Consider the following 12389-nt stretch of genomic DNA (forward strand, 5'->3'; position numbering starts at 1 on the left):
TTATCCCTCTGCCTTCTTTTCCTAGTGTAAAGACAATGAAAATAGAAAAAGGGGAAGAAATTAATGTCTGGAGGACAGTGGAGTCAGATGCAGGTAGAGCATGGACAGGAAAACAAAGGGGGGGGTTTAATCACCACATAATTTTACCACATTGGAAACTGGGGAATGTGTGTTGCACCAGGCACTGCTGGTGTGTGTTCCCTTAGTTTTCAAACCCACTCCTTCTTCCTAAACAAATCTGTCTTGCAGCTGAGACAAGACATAAAAGTTGTGATCTTAACACATTTAAAATGCTTTTGTTTTTGGAAAAGCGTTTGTTGCCAGAATTACATGAGCACACCTCAGTGGATTTCAGCTCCCATTAGATAAATCCTGTACATATATTTTGATTTCAAAACAAATCAAGCTTTTTATAATACAGGTATGGAATGTAGTTTGTCTAATTCTAACAATTTTGAAATCCAGGCAAGTCTGCTTTAGCATTAGTTCATAGCTTGCAGGAGGCAATACCAGGTGGTTCAGCTGACACCAGCTGACTAACAGGATGTTAGTATCAGGAAAAATAACACATTACTAGACATTGTACAAATAATACATTAAAAGACATAGAGCTGAGGTAGTGCATAGCCTAAGCACTCTAAGATGCAAGTCCAGCTCGTGTAAACTTACTAGTTCTTAGTTAAGGCTGGCTCAAATAGTTAAAAGTTAGGTGTCTAGGCTTCCGCTGCCATGTAAGTAGTGTTAGATGCTTACATGGCCTCTGCTGCACTCTCTTCTGCTGTTGGTTTGTTTAAATGTCACTTGTGTACATCTACAATAGCTTTAAGCACACCTCTGATCCAAAGATTGAAGCAGAGTAAGCCCTAAAGCAATGGTCTTACCCACTTTGTAAGTGACTAAAAAAAGCTTGCCATGTCATGCTATTTTGATTATAGAAAATATCATTTATAGAGGGATGGATTTAAAAAAAAAAAAATTATAGGGCCAAATTTCCTACCTGTCAGCTTTAGATGAGCATTCTCTAAAGAGTGACTGAGAACCTTCTATGTGCCCATGCAATGATTACAAACACCAAGCTGCCAGACTGAGTCAGCACACGGGTTACCAAATCCAATCTCCTGCTTCCAGCAATAGCCACTATTTCACAAGTCTAAAAGACAGATAACACACAATTGAGGCAGTGTGTAGCCCGAGCACTCTAAGATGCAGGTCCAGCTCGTGTAAACTTATTAGTTCTTAGTTAAGGCTGGTTCAAATAGTTAAATGTTAGGCGTCTAGGCTTCCCCTGCCATGTAAGTAGTGTTAGATGCTTACATGGCCTCTGCTGCACTCCTCCGCTGCACTCCTGACATCACAAAAGTGGTCAGCTTTTCACTCCAGAAAAAAAACCACCTGCTCCTGAATTTTGTATAGTCAGTAATGTGTCATATCTAACAGACACAACAATTTAGTTACTAGTTTACAAGTTTTACAAAATTCTGTTTCCTCATCTGTGATGTGGAGATTAGATTGGCACCTACAGATGAAACAGGAATTTAAACTTTTAAACGAGCAACTTTTTTCCAGCAGACTCCCATCAGAATAAATGGAACAGAACTTATGACGCTACTTTTACAAAAATTGTAGCACATGAGGTTGTTTTATTATTACAGGTTATTTGGAGTAGTAAGTAAACTGACTTTCTGAAAGGTATTCTTGCCCTAAGTAACTTCCAGCTCTTCAAATCTCTCCTAAACTTCACATCTTTGTGGCAAGCTCCCTCAGTGGTTTTTTCTCTTCTTCCACCTGAAGTTGGTGAATTCTGCATCTGGTTTGGTCTGTATGTTGTATAGGGATTATCTGTGTTTTGTCTTGTCAAACACTGAAAGCACTTTTAGCACTTCAATAAATGTAGCACATCAGTTTGAAATGACAGCAACTGAGCTTTTATGCATTTTATTGTTTCCAAGTTTGTCTAATTTCAAATACAATTTTCACTGGTTTGCTCCCCCTTTTTTTTTTAATTTACAAGTCACACTTAAGAAGACTTCATAATAGCTTGAGGAGCTATTACCAGTTTAATCACATTGAAAATGCTGTCCCGATTCAAAACTTTTTTTTTTTTTTTTATTCTACGTTTAACAGTGTGGTATGTGTATCTTTCATCCTTTCAGAGGGAGCAGTTAGTACTTCAGCATAAAAGCGTTATTCTCTGGGTTCGCATTAGGCTGGGAGTTTATGTAAAACAATTGAGCAAAAGAGTACAAATAAAGCTTTGTTATTCCTAAACATGTCGTCAAAAAAGCAGCTTTTCTCAGGACTGCTAATACTGGATCAAAGAACAACAGAGCCAGGAGCAGTGGCTAAACAACTTGCCTTTGCTTCTCCAGGCTCTTGGAGAGTAAGAGTTGCTGACTCCGCTCTCCAAGAGTATTTGATTGATCTTTGCTCACCGTAAAGCTCTACAGATGACTTTGGAAGTTTTAAAGTTGCTATAATGCTGCTGTAGGAGACTGTGACATAGTTTATGGGGTCTGCCCACTGCCTTTTCCAGGGACCAGCCAGTAATTCTGAAACATGTTCAAAGCATTAGGATAGGCTTTTGAGAAAATATTTATTCACCTAATTAAAAAAAAAATTATCTGCCGAGTCCAAGAATGCTTGTCAATACAGAAGGAAAATAGAACACAATTCTATGCTGGAAAACACTAATGAGATACTGAGCATTCATCTCAGTAATTACTGTGACTCTCTTAATGCTTTGTTGTTTGAGCTGGTTTGAGGCCTGTCTGCTGCTGTCAGAGACAAGCTGAATTCCCCATCTTGCTCATCAGCAAAGTTTGGAAGCCAGGTTATATCCTGATTTTTACCTTTCCCTTTCCAGCCTTACTGTCACTAGTGGGACCCTTCTCAAATGTACAATATACAAGCTGACCCTTGCGCTTCCATGTGCATTTGACATGTACTGGGTCTAGCTGGGATGGAGGTAATTTTCTTCAGAGCAGCCTGCAAGGTTTTCGGCTTCTGGGTTTGTGACTGAAACAGCGTTGGTAACACACCAGCGTTCTGGAGGCTGCTGAGCAGTGCTGGCACAGCATCAAGGCCACCTGCTCGTCCTGCTCTGCCCCTCCAGTGGGCAAAAAGCTGGGAGAAGGCACTACCCACACACCTGACACAAACTGACCAGCAGTGACACCCCATGCCATGTAACGTCAGGCTCAGCAATAAACGCTGAGGAGAGGGGTTTTTAGGGGAGTGGAGGGTGAGGGCAGCCACTGCTACCAGCCTGCTTGTGGGAAGTCATGAGTGATTACCTGTGCATCACATACCTTGCTTTTCTTTCTTCCTCTTTGCTTCATTTATTAAACTGTCTTTATCTTGACCCATGAATTTTCTCACTTTTGCTCTTCCTACTCTCTCTCCCATCCTGCTGGGGTCAGGGGTGAAGAGCAAGCAAAGGGCTATCCAGGGTCAACACCCACAGTCAACTATTCCATTGCACTGGAAGATCATTCCAAGAGGAGCATTTACTCTTTTATTAATCTTTTCTGACAGCAGTTCATGTTGGTACTTTAAATATTACATGTCACAGTTAAGTAGAGTTACATAAATTAATTACAAATCAGAACACATACTCAGTATTAACTCTTGGAAGATCTTAATTTTCAAGTGTTTCACACAGCTAGGAGCCAGCTCAAACCTCCTAATCTATTGCACAGAAGCAATTAAAGTTCAGTGGCTTTAATTCGCACTCTTCCTTCCTAATGTTACAAATTAAACCCCTGAAGGGCTGCAAATGACGTGAGTGCCCACTAGTAAGAATAATAAGACGTTAGGAACAAGATCTTACAGAAGAGAGAGCTGTAACTCTTTTGGGTAGGAAATGCTGTTCTTCAGAAGGGTGTGAACTCTCTGAAGTATTATTACATGTAGCTTACAGTAAAGTACTACAATACATTGTACCACTAAGGCAACACAGGTGCTGGGTCAGTGGAAGACACTGAGAAGATTATGTTCAGGGAAGCTTGCAGGTGCAGCAGACCATCATCACCTCCACTGTATCTAAATGCATCAGCCAAGGACACTTGGTTAGTTAGGCACCAAGAGACACAGTCTGTGAATGAAGAAAATCCACTCCGTGTTTTCTGGAGTTTTAACTTTCCAGTCTGCCTTAATATAGTGTTGAAAAACAGAGCGCTAGCATTACTGATTAGAGTCATACAGCGCTGGCAAATGTTCAGCAGGTCCCTTAAGCAACCCAACATGTTCCGATTTTGGGCTGAGTCCCTGCTATCCCAAATTCAAATCACATTGCTATTATGCAAGCGTGCCACATACTCACTGCACTAAAGACTCATTTCTCTTATGACTTCATTTAGAGATCAAATTTAGCCAAAGCATTAGTAACCTCCAAGGAACTTCCAGTGAGAACAATGTCAGAACCGTCTAAAAATTTGGATTTTGTTTCTACCATCATGCAGAAGAGTGGTATATTAAATCAGTTCCTCTGAACTCTTCACATTTTTTGTAAACATACAGTAACTAATTTCAAATATTGTCTATGTAAGAGGGAAATGATCTTTAAGTCCGACATACAACCACTTACACATACATTTAAATGATATTCTATGTTATATAGCATTATCACATCTCGGGCATAGTATTAACGTTTACTATGTCACTATCATGCAGGTAAGACAGGTAATATACTGAAGTGGTTTAGCACCAGAAAGTTAGTAGTGTACTTTCAGCAACATACCTACTAACAACTAGGCATAAGTAACACACAAAAACTGATGGAAACTAAATGTTTTAAATGTTACTTGCAATCTCAGAACAATGTATCTTCAAAATAAAAGCTTGATTCTGCAACAAATATTTCCTTTGGTACCAGGTACATGCTGTTGGTACTAACTTGTTGGCTTAGTTGCAATACATTGTGCTGCTATACCCTGCCTTTTACTAGGAAAAGTTCTCTGCATGTGGGCATATGTGTGTGGGGGTATTATGTGTGTATATATATACAAATATAAAATCATAATTAAAATACATTGCCTTATTGTCAGAGAAGTACGCTTACTGAAGTATCCAAATGGGAGAATTAGGCTGGCAGCTACAAATTATGTGGGTAGTTCCTCATAAGGAACTAAAGCTTTTTTTAATCCTGGTATACTATTGGCAACATCAAACTGTGCAACCTTAACTCAGAGTTCAACAACAAAGAACAAATTGGGTAGCGACACAAGGCTAAGAGTGCCTTCAGCTGGCAGCATTTTCAGTTTGCAGTCGCTCAATCAGTTGTTCAGCCTATGAAAAAGAGAGAAAACAATTCATTAACTACACCATGGACATTCAGTTTACTGAAAATTCCATTTCAAAAACAGTGACGCTGACAGAGCATTCACTTTCCATTTTTACAGACAAAGCATACAAGAGAAGCAGAATACAATGATTGCTTTAAACATCAGACACTTTTTTTCAGTTAGGTGAGCAGAAGAGTAACCAGAACCTATGAGAGTGAGAGGATGTTTGAGCAAATAAATAGCAGATAAGCAGTGTGGTTTTAAAGACCTCAGAAGACCGCAGTGCTCAGAACAACCCAGCTGTGAGACCAAAGATTCTTTCTTTGGGAGATGTTCCAGAACGGCATGTTGTGGCCTCTCATCACCCAACGAGCCGCACACACGAGCCACATATGTTGCTGAGGGATGGAGTGCATTCAGTATGTGGCTCATGTCACGAGATATGCATCCATTCTTTGGATATGTCATTACGCTCACACATACATTTCTCATCATATGGCTATTTATGCATCTAGCGCACAGCTGGGACGGCTGTATTTTGTAACAGCACCAGCCCACAGAGCCCTCAGAAAGGCTCAGGGTAGAAGGAAGTCTGCCAGTGTTGTTCTGGCAGGACAAACTGGGCACACGGAGACTAACACAGGCACTTCTAAAACAAGTCCGCTTACTGGCAGCTTTTTCTTTGCCAGTCCCACTGAATTAAACTTTGAATTTGAACTAGGGCTTGTGGTTTTATTAAGATCTCCAAAGGAACCTCATTAAAAGGCAAAAAGTTTAAATTTGGCATGTTTTAAATACACATAGTAAAAATGTAATCAGCTATTTACGGTAGGAACAACTTAACAGGACTTAAGTAGCTCTTGCAGTTTATTTGCAAATAAAGCTAGATAAAGCACGGAGCAACTGAAAATGAAGTTACCTGAATCTCATTTTGTGTTCTTAAACGAGTATTACATTCAAGCCATTAGAATTAAATACAAACCAAACAAAACCAACTCAAGAACATCTGGCAAAGTATCTTTTGAAGTGCGTCCATATTGGATAACTAAACTTGGTACATATCTCCCTGTGCTAATCCAAGATGGTAAGCAGTAAAACTACACAGCTATACTTATTTGAGGGCCAAATATCTATGTGATGCCATACAAAACACCAGAGACATGTCTGGGCAAGCTAGGTGAGATTTCCAGCGAGGCACCACTGTGAAGAAGCCAAGTTTTTCCTCTTTATATAAGAGGCTGCCTGTATTCTTTTTAGATGAGACAGACTTTTTTCAGCATCTTTGTTTTGGGGCTGTGCAATGAGACCAGGACCTGTAGCTACATTGCAAGGATAGGTTCCTTTGTTGCATGAAAGCAGTGAGAATAAGCTTTAGTCCTCGAGGAAGAGATTTTCAAAGTGATTTAGTCAGTGCCAGTTCAGTCTTGTTGTTTATCTCTGCTGACATAAATCACTACAAACAATGTTTTTGTAAAGCAGACACTTCTAGTCTGAAGACAAGATTAAAAAAACCATGTGAACTGATAAAAGCAATCATTAACTGGATATGTTTTTCACCTAAATCTGATGAACCAGGGTATATACGATACAGTCCACCACATTTGAATCTATCCTTGTAAATTAAGTAACTACTTATCAAGTGTCCTCAGAAGCACATCACATTAACCTAAGCTACACATTAGATCCAAAACTACTGTACTGCTTGCTGTTACTGGCACTCCACTGCCCTTAAGAAGCATAAATGTTAAGGTTTTTACCATTATATTATCTCAAATAGTTAATACAAAATAGATGTAATTAATAATTACAGTAATAACAAAATTTTGGGACATAGTTAAATGTTAGAAAAACACTGCATTTTCAGCTTGCAATCGAAAACCTACCGCAAAGCACATCTGCATTACACTTACTGTGATAAACCAGTAGGAGTTGATTCTGTAAAGAAGTCTGGATAAGAATCCCAGCTGACTGGCTGGGGCCAGGACGTGAAGATGCAAGTGGGCTATCGAGCAGAACGGAGGCCAGTGAAAACCCATTCTTCAGAAGAGAAAAACAAGTTAAAAATACCGGCGATGTTAATTCAAGAAGTAGAACATCGTATGTTACTTAACATAATAAACTGAACTAACAACTCACTCACTGTGTTTTCTTTGTACATAAAGGCAGGAACAAAAACATGCCCTTTTCTTTCATTATGCTCTCAGCGAACTTTTTCAAAAGCCTATTAACCTCCTCTTTCACATGCCTGTATTTAAGATACATTTTATTTTGTAAACTTTCCTTTTTAACAAAATGTATCTTAAATATACCATACCTAGCTTTCAGCTGGAAAGCCAAGTGTCACTAGATGAATGTAGCTCCTACCTATTTTAATCATGAAGGCTCAGCTCCCTATACTCTACACTATTTAAATTCTGTTAAAATTTACTTGGCTATCAAAGGCACTGGCTTAAACTAAAGGGTGCAGCGCTTAAATTAATGCAGGTACGATTGAAACACAATGTAGTGCCCTGCTTGAACAGGACAAAGTTTACCGCCCTTCCGAAATCTAGGATTTAAAGCATATTTTTAGGATGTAATTAAAGAGCAGCCTTTTAGGTAAGTTGTTTGAAGTGCCCTCCCTATCCCAAGATGTGGTCAAGAAAGAATGTCAGAGTTGGAATGCAATCTGCCCTGGAAATTAATCAGAAAAAAAGTTTATATCCAATACCAGCACATCCTACTTCAGAAGTCACGGGACAAGTGAACACAGACCTGATTTCTTCAATAAATAGTACTGCAGTTACTGCAGTTGTTGCCACCATCTCTAAAAGAGCATTCTGAAAAGTAAAAAACATACTCAATAAACACAGATGGTTTCCGTTACATACCTTATATCATTCAAGTCGCTAAAATTATTTTTCTGGAGGACAGCTTTTCCAACTTCCATCATTCTCTTCACTATTAAACACAAATAAATGTCATGTAATGTTTAAGTAATATCTTACACATCATATGTCATCAAGTAATTTAAACAAGGTATTATTCAGAATATTAACTTCAACAAACTGATTACACTGAGATTACAAATGTAACTTTTTCAAAATATAAATACTGTAAATACTCATAATCAAACAAGGACTGTCAAGACAGCGTTGTCCAATAACTGACACAGAAATCGCCACTGTTACCAATTTCCATACTAATGATGCTTTTAAATTCTAAGAACTTTGACCACAGCCATGCTATCACCACACCCTTATAAAAACCCCCAAATACAGAGTGATCATAATGATGATGTTTACACGAATTGCAGTGTTATATCTCTACAGAGCTACAGGACTTTGATCTCTAGGTCCTGTACAGCCAGGCATAAGTTAGGAAGTTTCAGAGGTAGTACAGAAATTTAAATTAAAATGAAATAAAAACTGTCAATCCTACTTATTACTAGGACAAAGATTCATTAGTGTACCCCTGTAAAAAGACACAACGCTAATACAAAAACTCAAAGCAAAAGTCTAAGAAACTGTCTGGAAGCCAAACACATACATAAATTTTTTTCTGGAGAAAACTACCCTGTGTTTAGAGGAGAAATACAGTGATGCAAGTCTTGCAACACACAACTATAACCCTTTTCTTGCATCACCTGTAAAATTCCCTAAGGTGGAATCGCTTCACGCATGTATGTCTGTACTTTCTTCTGTTACTAAGCACGCAGCCAGGCATTTCTTGTGAAACAAATTCCAGAACAATGTTTTCTTAAGGAAAAGGGAAAAGAAAAAAAAAGAAAAAGGAAAAAAAGTGTCTTATCAACAATAAATCATAGCTTCAATATTTTAGAACTTAATTTTTTCAAAATTATTTAAGCTTATTAGAACACTATTTTCCTTTCTCCTTTCTTTTTTCCTTGAAAAATAAACATGGCACTTTTTAAAAAATATACATTTGATAAAATTCTTCTGTAATTTTCCATATAATTTAAAATTGCACATATATATCTAAGAAAACGCAATGAAACAGCACATAAACGCTTTAAAAACAAAGCTGCAGTTCCAACAAAGTGCACAGGCATCTATACTCCACAGGAAGAGATTTCACGCAATGTTCTTCTAGAACCACACAAAAAAATATGCTATTGCAGAACAGCACACGGAAGTTCCCAGGAAGGACACATCCCTACCTACGCTCACTCACACCATCTATTTCTGCATTTACACCCTCAACCAAATGGTGCTCAAAGGCATAATTATTTGACAACACGATGCTTAAGGCTGCACAAAATTATTTTCCTTTCGGTTAACAGACACTTGCAGCCTTACCTATAGGTATGTGTTCTGTCTTTAGTGTTTTGCAGTTTTCCATATGCTCCACTGGCACCACCAGGTAGTGGTGGGGGGCATCAGGTTTGATGTCTCTAAAACAAACGAGATCTTCATACTAAAAAAGGATGCAAAGACATGAAATTGATTAGGAGGAGGATACCGGTGGAGCTGCTAACAAAGTCCATCTTCCCCATATCAGCGTGACACTTAATGTCATATTGGAGGTAACCAGCAAAAAATCGTTCAGGTTTTTGTTACACGGAACAGGCACGGCTCGTGCCCGCCGCTGACCTCAGCAGTCGGGGTTCCCGCTCCGGTGCTCCAGCCGCTGTGCCAACGCCGGAGGATGGCACTCATCTTCCTTCGGCTCCTGCCTCCGCACGGACCCCCGCACCCCCCGCACCCCCCTCCGCCGGCGGGCACCGGACCCCAGCGTTGGGCTTTTCGTTCCGGCCCGGCCGCCGCCTCCTGCCCCTCGCCCCCCCGCAGCTCGGGCACCGGGACCCGCACGGCGACAGCCGCAGCTCGGCCCTGCGTTCAAAACCGGCAACAGACAACAACGGCCCGGCCCGGCCCACGAAGCCTGCGCGGCGCTGCCCCGACCCGCACCGCACCCGCACCCGCGGGAGAGGCCAGGGCGGGGGCGGCCGGGGAGCTCCGCCGCCGGGACACCGCGGAGGCCGCCGCCCCTCACCCACCTCGCAGGAGAGCAGCGCCGTGCCCGGCTCCTCCCGGCGGGCGATCCTGCAGAACACGCACTTGCCGTCGTAGCCGCCGGCGTTCCCGGCTCCCGGCCCCGCAGCGGCGCCGGCCGCCTCGTCCCCGGCCATCTTCCCCCGCCCCCCCCCGGCGGCCGGGTCGCGCGCGCCCCCTGGCGGCGGGAGAAGCGCGGGCGGGGCCGGAACCCGCCACCGCGCCTGCGTCAGCGCCTCCCGCGCCGCCAGGGGGCGCTGCGGGCTGAGGGCCGCGGGGGGGCCCGTCCCCCACCCCGGCGAGGGGCGGCGCCACCGTGCGGGCCCGGGGGGCGGCCGTGTCCTTGCGGCCCGGCACGGGCCCGCGCCTCCCGGCAGGGCAAGCACGGAGCTTCCTCGGCGCTTCACAGCAAACGCCCGGCCGGCCGCCGAGTTACAGCCCTCCGGCACCGCTAAGCGCACGTGAGCTCTGCCCGCCGTTTTCACTAACAAAACAAATCATCATATACAAACGAGGCATAAAATTGACTGCGTTCTGAGCTTGCTCAAATGAGAATCAGTTGAAATGAGAATACCATAGAATCACAGCATGGTTGGGGTTGGAAGGGACCTTAAAGATCACTTAGTTCCAACCCCCCTGCCATGGGCAGGGACACCTTCCACCAGACCAGGTTGCTCACAGCCCCATCCAGCCTGGCCTGGAACACTGCCGGGGATGGGGCATGCACAGCTTCTCCGGGCAGCCTGTGCCTGTGCCCCACCGCCCTCATCATATCAACTGCTTCCACAGCAGACAGAAAGTACGCCTAAGTGGCAGCTAACCTTCAATTTCCAAAAATGTTTTCTTAATAATTCGTATTTTAAATTGCTTGCACTGTTCATTAGACCAGAGTTGCAGAGCTGCAGAATCCCTGACCACAGACTTTCCATGTTGATGTTCTTCATGCAGCCCAAGTGGCGCAATGTGCCTGTCCCACAGGCAATAGGCCCTAGTGTTTGAAGAGGTAATGAGCTGCAAAATTTAGAATGGGCATTTTCAAAAATTTATTTCTTTCAGAGCAAGCAGTGATTGTACAAATGGGACATGGCTAGCTATTCTACCTGAAAAAACCAACCCGCAGAGCACCAGGCAATCCCTTTGTAGTGAGCTAACGTGCTCCTTCTCCCTGCTACAAACAGGCAAGCAAAGTTTATACATGAGGGTTATTCTGAAAGCAACTGGGTTTTACTTTGCTCTAAAGCCACCTTTGTACAAAACAACCAGTACAAAAACTGCACTGAAACCAGCATCAAATCAAACATCCACACTTACCTGGGTACTTACAAGCCTTACGGTGAATGACCATTTTAACGCTGTTGTGAATCAAAAATATTTATCCGAGTACCAGTAAAGTACATATGCTTCATGTTGCAAGAACAAGCTTTTATTCTCGCTCCGAGAGAAAGATTACTAGTAACTGTAATTTTCCTCTTACTTTACATTAAGAAAATTCTTTCTGCCATTTCACTCAAAGCAAGGTTCACAGCATGCTTGTTCCGTTTCATGCATAATTGTAGTTCATTTTTTCTTAATGCCACCTCTGTATACCACAAAACCACTAAAAGCCAAGAACCAAAGACTTTAAGCCATTGTATGCCTTTGTCTTACTTGGACAGAAAGAAAAAAACAACCATGAACACTTTAGCAATATAAAAAGGGTGCATACACAAATGATGTATATGGACTTTTGACCTCCAGGAACAGGTTGGTCAAAAAAGATGGGGGAATACATGTCATTTGTTACTGCTGAGAGAAGCATTACTGCTGAAAGAAGGTCAGTTGTTTACTGGTATTTCTTAGCCTGTTGTCGCAGTCTGTCTTTGAGTGAACTCAAAACACAGCTCTATTTTAGGAGATACTATACCACACATGCACAAAAAAAAAACAAAACAACCAAAACCAACCCAGAAGCTCCCATCTCCTTAGTCATGTTTCTAAAATACGATATTGCTGGAATTCTCTTTTAGAGGAGAGGCATAGGTATTAGTCAGGAGAACCTGTAACTTAAGCTGCATCCTTTCATCTTTAAAACGTACTAAAGTCTGTGAATAAAAGACAAAGCATCTGTAACAAG

The 12389-nt window shown here is 41.9% G+C and overlaps 1 protein-coding gene across 1 annotated transcript; it reads right to left on the bottom strand.

Annotated features, from left to right (window-relative positions):
* Positions 1–3491: 3491 nt before the first annotated feature.
* HINT3 (histidine triad nucleotide binding protein 3) lies at positions 3492–10423 on the bottom strand. The gene is made up of 5 exons (XM_055713198.1): positions 10282–10423; positions 9581–9698; positions 8153–8222; positions 7193–7319; positions 3492–5286 (listed from the first exon to the last, which is right to left on the bottom strand). The coding sequence occupies exons 1-5, from the start codon at positions 10411–10413 to the stop codon at positions 5239–5241; spliced, it is 495 nt and encodes a 164-aa protein (XP_055569173.1). The 5' UTR covers positions 10414–10423; the 3' UTR covers positions 3492–5238.
* Between the last annotated feature and the right edge of the window lie 1966 nt (positions 10424–12389).

The sequence above is a fragment of the Falco cherrug genome, chromosome 6 (assembly GCF_023634085.1).
Source record: "Falco cherrug isolate bFalChe1 chromosome 6, bFalChe1.pri, whole genome shotgun sequence".
NCBI classification, from domain to species: Eukaryota; Metazoa; Chordata; class Aves; order Falconiformes; family Falconidae; genus Falco; species Falco cherrug.

Excerpts from the sequence above, each read along its gene's own strand:
- HINT3 (XM_055713198.1), bottom strand. The coding sequence starts at position 10,413 with ATGGCCGGGGACGAGGCGGCCGGCGCCGCTGCGGGGCCGGGAGCCGGG. Across the intron at positions 9,699-10,281 it reads CGGCGCTGCTCTCCTGCGAG|TATGAAGATCTCGTTTGTTT; the intron begins GTGGGTGAGGGG and ends ATCCTTTTTTAG. Across the intron at positions 7,320-8,152 it reads AGCGACTTGAATGATATAAG|AATGGGTTTTCACTGGCCTC; the intron begins GTATGTAACGGA and ends TCTCTTCTGAAG.